The sequence below is a fragment of the Botryllus schlosseri genome, chromosome 14 (genome assembly GCF_051294905.1).
Source record: "Botryllus schlosseri isolate E-star chromosome 14, Bs_hap1, whole genome shotgun sequence".
NCBI lineage: Eukaryota > Metazoa > Chordata > Ascidiacea > Stolidobranchia > Styelidae > Botryllus > Botryllus schlosseri.
The window spans coordinates 12,489,629-12,502,142 of record NC_137249.1 but is presented as its reverse complement, the minus strand read 5'-3'; the positions used below and the strand labels follow the sequence as shown (position 1 = coordinate 12,502,142).

General features: G+C 41.1%; 1 protein-coding gene across 1 annotated transcript; it reads right to left on the bottom strand.

The window, feature by feature from the left end:
- Nucleotides 1-1,238: 1,238 nt before the first annotated feature.
- LOC145455055 (F-box only protein 36-like) lies at nucleotides 1,239-7,085 on the bottom strand. The gene is made up of 5 exons (XM_080333010.1): nucleotides 6,828-7,085; nucleotides 6,312-6,426; nucleotides 5,918-6,090; nucleotides 2,713-2,814; nucleotides 1,239-1,987 (listed from the first exon to the last, which is right to left on the bottom strand). The coding sequence occupies exons 1-5, from the start codon at nucleotides 6,924-6,926 to the stop codon at nucleotides 1,916-1,918; spliced, it is 561 nt and encodes a 186-aa protein (XP_080189136.1). The 5' UTR covers nucleotides 6,927-7,085; the 3' UTR covers nucleotides 1,239-1,915.
- Between the last annotated feature and the right edge of the window lie 5,429 nt (nucleotides 7,086-12,514).

The following is a 12,514-nucleotide window of genomic DNA, read 5'->3' as shown; positions in this document are numbered from 1 at the left end:
CAGTCGATTTTACAACATTTACTGAAATTTTTGTTGAGTTTACTAAAAAAAGGTCATCACTTTCATTCGACTCCCAATTTACCCACTTTTTCCTTGAATTTAGTGGTGTTTTCGTTTGACTCCCGAATGGCCCGCTAGAACTTCCACATTACCTATTTCCCGTCATTTATGCTGATTTTCAGTTGAACCTGTCCATTATCCTAGCGGTAAAAGCTGTTAAGGAGGGCGAATTGCCAAAAAAGAGGAGATTTAGGCGTCCTCTGAGGGAATTTTGAAAAAGCTCCGAGAGGAGGACAAATAGCCCGGACGTAGGCTACAAGTACAAGTGTATAAAATCTACTTAGTATTTCGTTATTGGCCTTGCTTGGTGGCTGATATCGGCGCACAGGCTTCCACATTTGAAAACACAAACGCAGTTGTAGCGATGAGGCACTCTAACCTGTTTACAACTGATGAGCATGTGCTGTGCAATGAGTAGCTTTGCTGCACCGAGCCCCATGGTACACGACTTACACATGATAAAGTTGTGAACTATCGCTCAAGACATGTTACCCCCAATCTGCTGGAATTTCGAGTAACATAACATTTGCTAATGATGTTCAAATAATATCGGATGCAGTGAGTTCAAGTCACCCTTTCGTCGGATGCAGCACTACGAATTGAACAGAGCATGCGCCACGGCTGAAACCGGGAGCAGATTCACTGTTCGATGTCAATCGCGGTGTCCTACATCAATCAATCAATCAATCAGGTTTATTAAAATTTTGATCGTTTCAAAACATCACAAGACTGCGATACAATGAAAAGATAGGAAGGTGTCGAAACAACTTGGAGTAGCCATTGAGATCAGACACCCACCTTAGCCTAGGCGAAGTAAATAAGAGGCATGCACACTGAATGAAAAGTAACGCAGAGAATATTAGGCGCAAGCGACAAAATGAGGTGGCGGAGGGCAAGGTCGATGTTAGGTCGTGGTCCGGTAATCCTGAATACTGGCTAGTATTGATTTAGAAAAAATTGCTTGTATTCAGTCCTGATCATATGGTAGTTGTTCTTCGATGACGCGCGTGTGCTGTACTTGTGCGCTTTTGTCTCCGTGGTGAAGTAGTCGTTGAAATTTGAGGGACATTGACCGCAATGGAACTGATACATAAGCTTGGCATTTTCTAGCTTTCTAGCTCATTCCATTTCGATTGCGTGTAAATATCCCGCAACAACATATTTCAAGGCGGCAGACATGCAAAGTGAAAAATTTATTGAAAAAAACGGCTTACAACATTCGATACTTTGGGCAATCTATAAAATATCAAGCTATCTACAATGGAAGTAATGATAAAATTTAACGACCGCGATAGGCTGGACAACACAGTGAGCCAATGTTGTTCGCTACGGAAGAGTCGATAATGCTGTGACAGTCATTGCGATTTTAATGAAAGCCGCTAAACTGTAGCTTACAGTTGTCACTATTTTAATGCTATTATCTTACTTACACTGATGACGGTATTGTGTATCGATTGTGCCATCCAGAAACACTCATCTATTACAGTTCAGAAAAATAAAGAGCTATAAAGTAATGGCTTTACAGTTTACACCCACCATTTCGTTGTGCAAATAAAATTCGGGAACGATGGCTCGGAATACTAACAAATTGGTGCAAAAGGAAGAGTAGCCATCAACAATTTTCCGCCGTGGGTCTGATGGCATTATGACCTCAGTACACATATTACGTCACAACGGAAACGCGTCGTTTGAATATCAAAATTTCTTTTGTGTACTTTTGATTCCTTATTCCGGCAGCGGCGCGACGTGCGGTTTCAGCACATTCTTTTCCATACGCTAGCCTTTGCAAAGAGTGCCGCGGTATTAATATGAAGTTGAATGAAGTATAAAAGGAAATTTGGATGAATCACGGATTTTACGACGCGTCGCTGACTTGCTTCCGACGACGCATTTGTTTTTGCAACTGGAGTTTATCCATGAAGAAGACCTGCAGATGTCAAAAACTTGTCACACAGGCCAGAACGTTCATTTCATTGATATGTTTTTGAAATTGTGGCTTATAATTATAATTATGTAGAAATGAACGGTGTTACTTCTACTTGAGTAGCAACGCTGATTACTTTGACCACCCCAGGCGGTGTCAGTGGGTATTCCTATGGGTTGGTAATAAAAATGCTAAGGAGAAGAAGTGAAAGCGACACAAAAATAGGGCAGGTCTGTCAAATCACAAGACACAAACCTCACTATAAGGAAAGTGACATGTCTCGGAAAGCTAACAACACACCACAATTCTGATAAGCATCAATATTTACGCTCGTTTGCCCTACAAAGGGACACCCGAAAACCCAGCAACAAAACCACACCGCACCCACCAGTTTACATGGAGTTAATCCCTCTCGAGAAAACACTTGTTTATTTCAACGCTACTCATAGACCCAGTCAAATTTACTCAACACTCATAAAGACATTGCCCTGTTTGGACTACGGACGATTTGTTGTCGCGAACGCTCGTAACGCGATAGTTTGAAAAAGAAAGATTCTAAGTTAAAGAGCTCGTTCAAAATCAGGGGCCATTATGCTATTCGGAAAATACTGGCTGCGTGCAAATGGGAAAAACAACATGATCCATTATCTAATCCTAAAGGCGAACGCACCGATGGATTACATCAATATTATTCCAACTCCTCGAATGGAACGTGATGATTTACCGACCTGTTTCCATCCCACTTCTTGAGCGTAAAGCTTCATATCGGGTGTCACCGTGTCACAAAGCCTCTCCACGATATGTTCCCACAATTGGTCCGAGTCGCAGAGCTGGAAAACAAGTCGACTGTCGTCCTTAAACGCGCGAACGATGGGAACTACAAGATAGCAGACTGGGCTTTATCAATGAATCGAATTAGACAAAGAGTAATCGCCTATCTCTTTGTCACAGTGATTTTGATACAACAACACTGGTGAACGAGCAAAGGAACCAAAGCTGCACGAGTCTACACATTACACCCAGACGTTTCACAAACAAATAATCCCTAATTAATGATCCGATAGAGCAGTGCTCTTCAACCGGGGTGGTCGTACACCCTAGGGTGTACCAGAATTTGCAAAGGGTGTACCAGTCGGATGGGGTGTACAGGGGTGTACCAGATCCGAATTACAATGAGCCGATGGCTAGCTATCACAAAGGCAGGTTTATGGGTCAGGACAGGTTGACGCACATTTTAATGAGCATGCAGCATCGTAACTGCCACACCCCAAACCCCCAATTGGGGGGGTGAGCTCGAAGGGGGCCCCAAATTATTTCGTGAATTAACATAAATTATAGCGTATTTTTTTAAAAATTTATGCAATTTTTTCCATAATTTTTCGCGCTGCGCGCGATTTAAAGTTGCCAATTATGTTCATTATTTGAATACTTTGTTGCGCCGATAGCAGACGATATATATAAACGTAAGACCTTGATAGCTTTCACACCGTATTTAACGTCCACTTGTATGAATATAACTTTATTAGTTACACGAGCTTTCGGAGCTCTGCTCCTTCATCAGGTGGTACTCTTCCCCCAAGAAAAAACACGCAACATTTATAGAAATGGACATATCGGCGTTGGCCATTAACACGTCACCACGCACCAAGATATATAATGATTTAGTACTTATTACATGCGACTCCAAGAAGTGTGCCAGAACGATCGGCAGCGCGAAAAGCTTGGCCGAAACGGACTGCCCTTACGCAGCCCGAAAACTTCGTTATATATACCAAATAATAGGTTAAATTGTCCATAGGCGCCTAAATGACTGGCGCCATATGTTCCTGTCTTGGCAATCTGAACCTCAGAAGACAAATACCATCCAGCAAGAAAAAAATATATGCCAGTGAAGAAATACCAATTTGAAATCGTGTGCGTCTTTTAGTTTAGTACGTTAGAGCAATTTTATATTTTTGATATAGCAGACAGGAGGTCACGGAATAAAATCATGTAACGAAGTCATACCAACGGGTCCGCCCACCCGAAAATGTTTAATTATTATTTATGGGCCCTACAGTTTCCGGTAAATCTGATAACATGAGCAGAGAGGACAAGATATTGATAGCAATATATATGCAATGCAATCTTATTGGCCGATTGTATCATGAATTATCGAAAATTGTCGCGCTTCGAGCTGGATCACTAAACAGTGCAGCAAATTTCTCGGCAAAAGCGAACACTGTGATGAGGGGTCGGTTTATCACCGTATGAGAACCCAAAACCCAAGTTATTGTGGGGGGGGGGGGCGGAGCTGACGAAGTGCTGTTTAGTTCCTGCCAACGGGTATACGCCCGAAGATGTCTAATTATTATTGGGATGTCCTACAATTTTAAAACAGACTTCGCTCAGCTCTACCGGTAAATCTGATTACGTGAGCAGAGAGAGGATCAAAATTGATAGCAATATATATGTAATTCCCGATCATATTGCCCGATTACATTCTTGAATTACTGAAATTATTCGCGCTTCGCGCGTCTAGGCAGGAAAAGCGGTCTCACATAACGTACACCCAGTGGAGATGTGAAATAGCGTCAAAAAGCGGATAGCCAAGGGGGGGACTGGGGGGCGACGCCCCCATAGGTTTATCACCCCATGGGGGCCCTAGGCCAACGATTTGGGGGGGGGCTGACGAAGTGCTGTTACGGCCCTGTGAGCATGGTACGATGTTATCTCAAGTGTAATACTGTACACCGTTTGATTGTGATGTCATAAGCACAAATCTCCCGTAATCATTTAGCCGTCGGCAATAGACCAATGGCTCCGTTTGGTGTTGGAAAGTATGCAGTTAACAAACATGTGTTCAGCTAGTCATTTGTCTTTTAGTGATTTTTGAGAAAACCGCCGCGATAGCTCAGACTTCTTGAATCGGTACTTCATACCCGACGTTAATAAATACCGCAATGAAAATAAAAAAGTGACGTAGCCAGCCAGGGTCGAAACAGCATCCATGATGAAATCGAAACCCTTTTGTTTTAAAATGCCGATGTTATGTCCAATATTTCGCCATACATTTGTAATTTAATATTTTGTTACTAGTGATGCAAATTAGCGACAATAGACTGTGTGACCAAATACTATTTTATTCAAATCCAAATTTTTGACGGCAATAACTCCGCTTCTACTGGTTGGAATTGAACCAAATTTGAAGAACATCGTTTTTATAGACAACATAATACTTTCATCGGGTGAACAGAAAAATTTCAAATTTTTCGTTATTTATTTTTCCCGTAGCAATGCGGCTAATGGTTGGAATCGAACCAAATTTGGTGTGTAGGCTTAAATTAGGTAACCTAACAATTTTATCAAGTTGCCAGTACGATTTGAGAAAAAAAGTCAATTTTTGAAGACCCCGAATGAACAGGGGTGTACGAGTTTTGAGCAAACGTTAAAAGGGTGTACCACTCCGAAAAAGGTTGAAGAGCACTGCGATAGAGTACGTACTGTATCTACACAGGCCCATATTCCAAGGTTGTCAGTAACTTAGCACTACTACTTTTTGATAGCACTCAAGTTGGATAAGTTTGTGAAATGAAGTGAAATTGTCACGAAAATTGGTATATATAGCACATGTATCATGGAGACTGAATATCTTTTGAATCTTGTCGAATCTTGCACCCAAAGCCCTCCTATCCGTAGCAAGATAGTTATTACTTATAACCTTATGTATTGATACTTGCGTTTACTCCAAAAAACAAACCTATATATCAATAGCCTAGTAGTCGAGACCATTAGCTCATAATATTAGTTTCTTTTAAATGTCTTGATACAAGGAGCATTACCTTGACTCCATGCTAAACTGAGGGATTTGGTAGTAAGCTAGACTCTACTCATAGGAATGACACACGGCTGCAATGCCTGCAACTATAATCCCATTCTAAACAGCATCGATACCTCTTTGAAATGTTTGTTGACTTGAGCCATGCGTGCCACGTCTTCCAATTCCAAGTAGGAGGCGATATAAACTTGGAGGGAGTCCTTTATTCGATGGAGGAAGTCAAATTTTCCTTCGCAAAGTCCGATGACGTACGTCAGCATGTTCTCGCCGAACACGCGCTTTACTTCACCTTTGCGTGTGAAAGAAATAATTACGACTCACGAGCACGAACAAAAAGTAATGCGGACATTTCAGTTCCTAGATACAAGATGAGTTTACTCCGGAGAACCAAAGTCGGAAATAAGGAGCACATTTTTAGAGAAATCAGCTTCAAAACTTCTGGATCATGCACAAATATACCTCTGCCTGGCTGAAAGCAGAATTCAGTGCACGCATCTCTTTTGTACTTACCCTGTAAATCCGAATCGTGCAAAAAGTCATCAGTCGAGCATTTGATTTCAGTGGGGGCGATCCGTATATCCGATTTCAAGCACCTGGGACTTATTTTCCAGACTCGCCACTCGACCTAAAATCGGTTTTGCTGTAAGTTCTCGCATATAAGACGGCTACAAGGTCGATTTTAGAATAAACGAGTTTGGACATATACATATTATTACATCACATATTTTGGTGAGTAATGACTAGTACCTATTGAAATTCAACCAGGTGCAAAAAAAGTGGATCTCAAACATAAGTAATTTTGCAGTAGTGTCCGGATAAAGTCACAGCACAGATTTTTGGCTCGAGTCAACTTGAGTAATTTCAAAATTTTACAGGTCAAGCCAACCACTAACCATCAACCCATTGTGGATGTTCGTAAATCCTGTTTATTTGCAATCCTGCACATAGCCCAGGATGTAATCAGGTATGTGTGCAAGTGCAACACAGATGTTCAACTGAAGCTTGAGCTAGTTTATCCAAACTCACGGTCTCCAATGTCACTTTCAAGTTGATGTAATCCTTGCTTGGGGCAGGAGCCTGACTACTCATGTCCAGAAGGACACCATTCTCGATGAGCGATGCCATAATTCAGTTTCAAGTTGCAAGATGTATTCTGATCGCCAATGCAGTAAATGTATTCCCAGGTATGTCTTTCAATCCTAATGCGAGAATAGTTTCCTAATCAAGCTGTCTCCAATAATGTTTATAGGCTAGTGATTTCTGTGAAAGTGTTATATAGGATTTGAAATGTAATTCAATCCTAATTGTAAGTATTTTGACATGCGATATCTACCTCACACGTACGGCTATAAAGAAACGTCAGTGTTTTATATCTATTACTCAGTTATCTAAAAATACAACCATAGAATAATAATAATAGAAGATAGAAGAATAATTATTAGCAAAGACCACTCACTGCTCAGTGATTCATGATGTTGTCAGTGAACAGTGATTATGAAATTATGCAAAAACAGCTTAAATTACTGACTTCAATCAGAATTGATACGACATTATTGTTTTAGGATGAGTTCTCCGTTGGTCATATCAGATTCATCAGTCATGCTGGAGGGGCTGTTGTCCAGATTTGCATCAACAAATCTCTTTATGAATAGAACAGTTAATTTATGTTAGTTCTGAGATTACACAAAGGTATCTTGGGAGAATTGTACAGCAGCAGCTATTTTATTTTCATAAACAAATGGGAAATGAGAAGTAGTAAGTTCTATGTCTAATGGCTTGTGTCATTGTTCAGGTCAGTTTATTGTTCGTGAGAATTTGGAAAGTAGGCCTAATCAAGTGAAAGTGATTAAATCATGGTGGTATCTTAATAAAAACTTGAAAGCATAGTACACAAAGCCGGGTATTACTATCCTCAGGATAATTCTGTAGACACCATACGTGAATCATCACTATTGCCTTCATTGTTGAAAAAGTGTGTCCTATAAACAGTCTGGCTACCTCGCCACAGCCACAGAAATATAAGGATTACCAATATAAAATTCACAATACCGTACTACAGTAAATCATATTTTACAGAAACAGCCTGTGATTCTAGCACTTGTCGCTATATTGATATTGATGAATCCATTTCATGCATTTCTCTTCTCTTCATATCATACCAATCGTGCTTATATGGCTCATTGATCAAACCATTTAACAAAATTGTTTATTGAATGCCAAAAATTAATCCTGATAGTGAGATTATGCATATGCCATTACTGGCGTCTTGTCACAGTTATTCAGCGTACTGACACAATATTCACTGTTTCATGATATATAGGTAGGCCTACTGCTAATTCATGTTAAGAGGAGTTATATTCAAACAATTCTGTAGGCTTGTTCTTTTACCAGACAGATAACATAAACTTACACTGCTTAACTTCTAGGTGGCAGTCAGTCACAAAGACAATGACCTACGGTACCTAGTCCACATTGTTCTACATTTATTGTCATCTTATATCAATTTACCACGTTAATGTAATACAATGCAACAAAAAATAGTTGAGGGAAGATTCTCAATGATCCTGATTCTTAAATTAAATATATTAAGATAATTACGTATGACTTCAATGATATAATAGGCCTAAGTAGGGTTGGCATTTATATAATTTCAATACATAAGAGCCTACCGTTATATAATCCTGCTGGTGCGAGAAAAATGACATCGACTAGCTGCTACCATTACCGTATCTCGGTACCATACTATATCTGTTGCAATTGAAGTTTTCTTAGTTATCAATCATAATAATTTCATTTTCAGGTAATTTGTGCCCGAGTTTTGGAATTGATCAATTCTTTAGATAAGTCAGGTACTATATTCTAAACATCAATTCCTCAGACAACACTCATTGAAACGAACTGATCTGCAATGAATCCATAACATGTAAATCTCACCAAACCTACAATAGCAAAAATTTTGCAAATCAACGGCGTCGGTCTGATAACAACGGACGCATCATTGTGTTGTTCCCGAGAGCGCCATCCTTCGGAAATTGACATTTCATGAGCTTTGTGAGCGTATGCCGAGAGCAAAACCAACGGGAAATTATTATTGATGCGAAGCCGATGGGAAAGAGATTGTACTATTTTAGTGTATTTACTCGCCCTTATTCATGCATATTCAGTATGCACTTTATTACACGTCATGTTTATTTAGATCAGTAACCGTACCCCTGCCGGATGCTCTGCACGCTTTCTCATCGTGCTTATTCCAAGCCGTGCGCCAATGCTTATAATGTAGGATGTATGCTTTTTAAGCATCCAAACTTTAATATCATTACGTCGTCATCCATCTACGCGCACCAAATCTCTCAATAGCCTATATCAGGGGTCATCAACACGGTGCGCTGTGTAACAGGGCGGTTCTCAATGGACATGCGCCCCCCTTGACGATGGATAAAAGAAATTGCACCCCTGACCCCCTGCACTTACCGTGATGTCAAAAAGAGCACATCATCTAATACAGAGGTAGGTAACCTTTTTGCTAATCACGGCCGCATTTCGATTAGGCCCTACTTATGTAGCCTAAGGCCGCATTCCACGGCATATAGCCGTAATGAACTAACTGGACGCAAAATACATGTTAATCTGTCTAGTCCATACCCATTCCCGGTGAACTCCGGACTATTCTATTTTTCACAACGGCCTATTGTACGAACCGAACTCGAAAGTGTCAATGTTATAATTAGTTGCTGGGATTGCATATTGTAGCGCCGAGCGCGAAAATTTTTCAGATTCACGAATGAATTCCGTAATTAATAATAGCAGTATCACATATTAGCCTACTATGAAATATTTATCCCTTCTCAGCCCATGTGATCACCATGGAGGGAGTGTTTTCGAAAATTTAGGGCAAGTTATAAATGATAATGCATCTTCGGGTGGGCCAATTGTTATTAGCCTAGTCACTTTGTTGCATGCTGTTATTTCTCGACCCCCCATCAAGATTGTCGATTGTATCAGTAGTGGAAATAGTGGAAGTATATTCAAGGTAGGATGCACTGAGACTAATCCTAATGCTGGTAGTGACTACAGAGCACGTCGTCGTTCTGTACTGCCATGCTAAATTTGATCAGTTTCTGAATTGAATTAGATTGTGTTGATTTAGGATAGCCTAAATGGGGGGCGAAATCGGGTAACCTATATTGCATCTAAGTCTGTCTTAGGCAGTGCAGTTCGCCAGCTATTAACGACAGCTACCCAGCGCACCGAGCTTTAGGCAACAGCCAAAGCTATAAAGTAATGAATGACTTACACGTGGGAATTGCTCTAAATCTTCAAAGAATATAAAAAATTTGCTCAAATGAAGTTGAAATCAGCCCACTCCGTCGAGCGCGACTGCTGGAGTTTGAATTTGACGAGCTTTCTTGAATACGAAATAAGTTTCATCTTCAACAATCGTCTTCTCAGAATGGTTGTGAAACACATATTTTTTCAGAATTCATACAAACTTTGTCAATTTCTCGCGCCCCCGGGTTGAGAACCACTGCTGTAGAAGGACCAGATAAGTCGACCTTGCGGTGGCAGTAGCAAGTATTCAAAAGGAGCTTTGAAGGTAGGGTTATCATACGTCCTCTTTTAATACTTTGAAAGTGTCCTCGGAGCTCGGAGGACGCCTAAATGTCTTCATTTTTGGGAATTATTCCTCTTTTTAGGTAAAAAAGATTTAAATGGACCAAAAATGCGACCCCGATGCAGAGAACGTAAGAGTTTCGTAAAAAATCGGGTAAATCCGGAGTCGATTTATAGTGATGACACTTTTTTTAGTCAACACCACACATTGTTCTAGAAAAGCGGGTAATTCGGGATTCGAGCTGAAACGATGACCTTTTTACAGTAGGGGAGACCGGGGACAAATGTAACTAGGGGCAAAAAAATTGACCTCACCGCTAGTAGGGTGAAGAAATCGCATTGACATTTTGAGTGCGAATGCGGTAGTTATGTTTCCTAACATACCTGCAGTTACGTTGAGCTACGACGCGAAACCCCGGAATAATTCGAAAAAAACGAAATTTTGGATATTTTCTGGTCTGGAAAATTTGTTCAGAAGAATAATACCTCAAGTGGTTACAACGTACATCGCCTAGGCCAAGGTAGGTGTCTGATTCCAAAGACTACTCCAAGTCGCTTCGACACCTTTCCATCTTTTCACTGTATCGCATTTTTACGGTGTATTGAACTGATAAACATTTCTAATAAACCAATAATGATATGTAGCTGGAACAATGCTACACCACAGTCTCTCGTGATGATAGGAAAACTTGCATCGTCGGGAAGGTACCATACTCAGACACTATAATCATGGTCGAGCGTGTCAGGGACAATTGTAATCTCTGTTACTTTTTCCCCGTTACAATATCTTTTCAATGCTGAATATCTTTGTTCATATGTTGGTATAACCCAGGGGCGGGCAACATACGGCCCGCGGGCCGGATCCGGCCCGCGACGGGATTTTGTCCGGCCCGCGGACAGTTTCCCGTCTTACATGATAATGTGGCTCGCGGCCCCAATCTGCCGAGATTCCCCACTGCTTGCTTACTTCGTCAAATTATAGTGACTGTATGTTATTATATACTCATATGCACACTGCACAGCGTGCGAGAGTGATGGGCCTTACGCAGGGGTGGCTTTTGAGGTGGGTGGGTGAGGTGGGCGGTCGCCTGGTGCCACCTCGTTGAAGGGCCCCCTATTTGCTCTAAGCGCCTTTTGTAATGGATTGTAGTGAATAAGCGTGTAAATCCGTAGACCAATCAAGAAGATGATTCCGTACAGATGGGTCAGTCATCATCAAATCTCTGTGTTTGTTAGAAAAGTCCCATATCCCGATAAGCATCACGTCTCTGCATGCGGTAGAGTTACTTAGTTTTAATGTAGTCTATCCTTGTAGTACACATGCAATAATAGATATGGCCTAATCTAGCGCCTGGCTCAGGCCTTGACGGGGCTTATTACTAATGTCAGCCGATAGCTTTCTAGATTAATGTCGTCTATTTAGCCTGCAGCAGTTGCATCGCTATTCTAATATTTCACGCTACACGTTATCTTCAACATTAGGACATCAGCTGTCGTTAACTGGGTCACTTCTTTTATAATAATTTGACAATGTATGATAAAAGAAGGCTCTGGAGCTAGAACAATCTCACATTTAAGCCTGCCTCAAAGCCTAAAGGGGGGTATGGGGCGTAGCCCCCAAAAGTTTCGATTAAATACTCATAGAGAGCCCCCGGGAAGTCTCGTCGAAGGGCTACCACTTTTCTTACGCGTAAGTTCGTCGAAGCGTCAAAACTTGCATTATCGGCATTTACGATGTAGTCAACCCTAATGAATTGATATCTTGGTACATTTGGGGTACCGGGCTTATCGAACGCCTTGAAATCTTAATTAAGGATTGCACCGCGTGTTAATTGATCAGAGAGAAACGTACATGGCGGCCCCTGTGCTGTTCTCAAATCCACATTGTCTTCGTCATTATCGGCGAGAAATGGCTTTGAAGTGACATTGCTGTCGTTAAAATACTTTCATTAAATACGATTTATTCCTTGCATATGTGGATAAATGGGCGAATAATGTATCGATTCAGCAATCCGGCCCGCCAAGTACTTAATTTTCCGATATCCGGATCGCAGACTGGAGAAGTTGCCCGCCCCTGGTATAACCAATCTGTCGGAACGGCC

Excerpts from the sequence above, each read along its gene's own strand:
- LOC145455055 (XM_080333010.1), bottom strand. The coding sequence starts at position 6,926 with ATGGCATCGCTCATCGAGAATGGTGTCCTTCTGGACATGAGTAGTCAG. Across the intron at positions 6,091-6,311 it reads GCACGATTCGGATTTACAGG|GTGAAGTAAAGCGCGTGTTC; the intron begins GTAAGTACAAAA and ends TCACACGCAAAG. Across the intron at positions 2,815-5,917 it reads TCAACAAACATTTCAAAGAG|CTCTGCGACTCGGACCAATT; the intron begins GTATCGATGCTG and ends CTTGTTTTCCAG.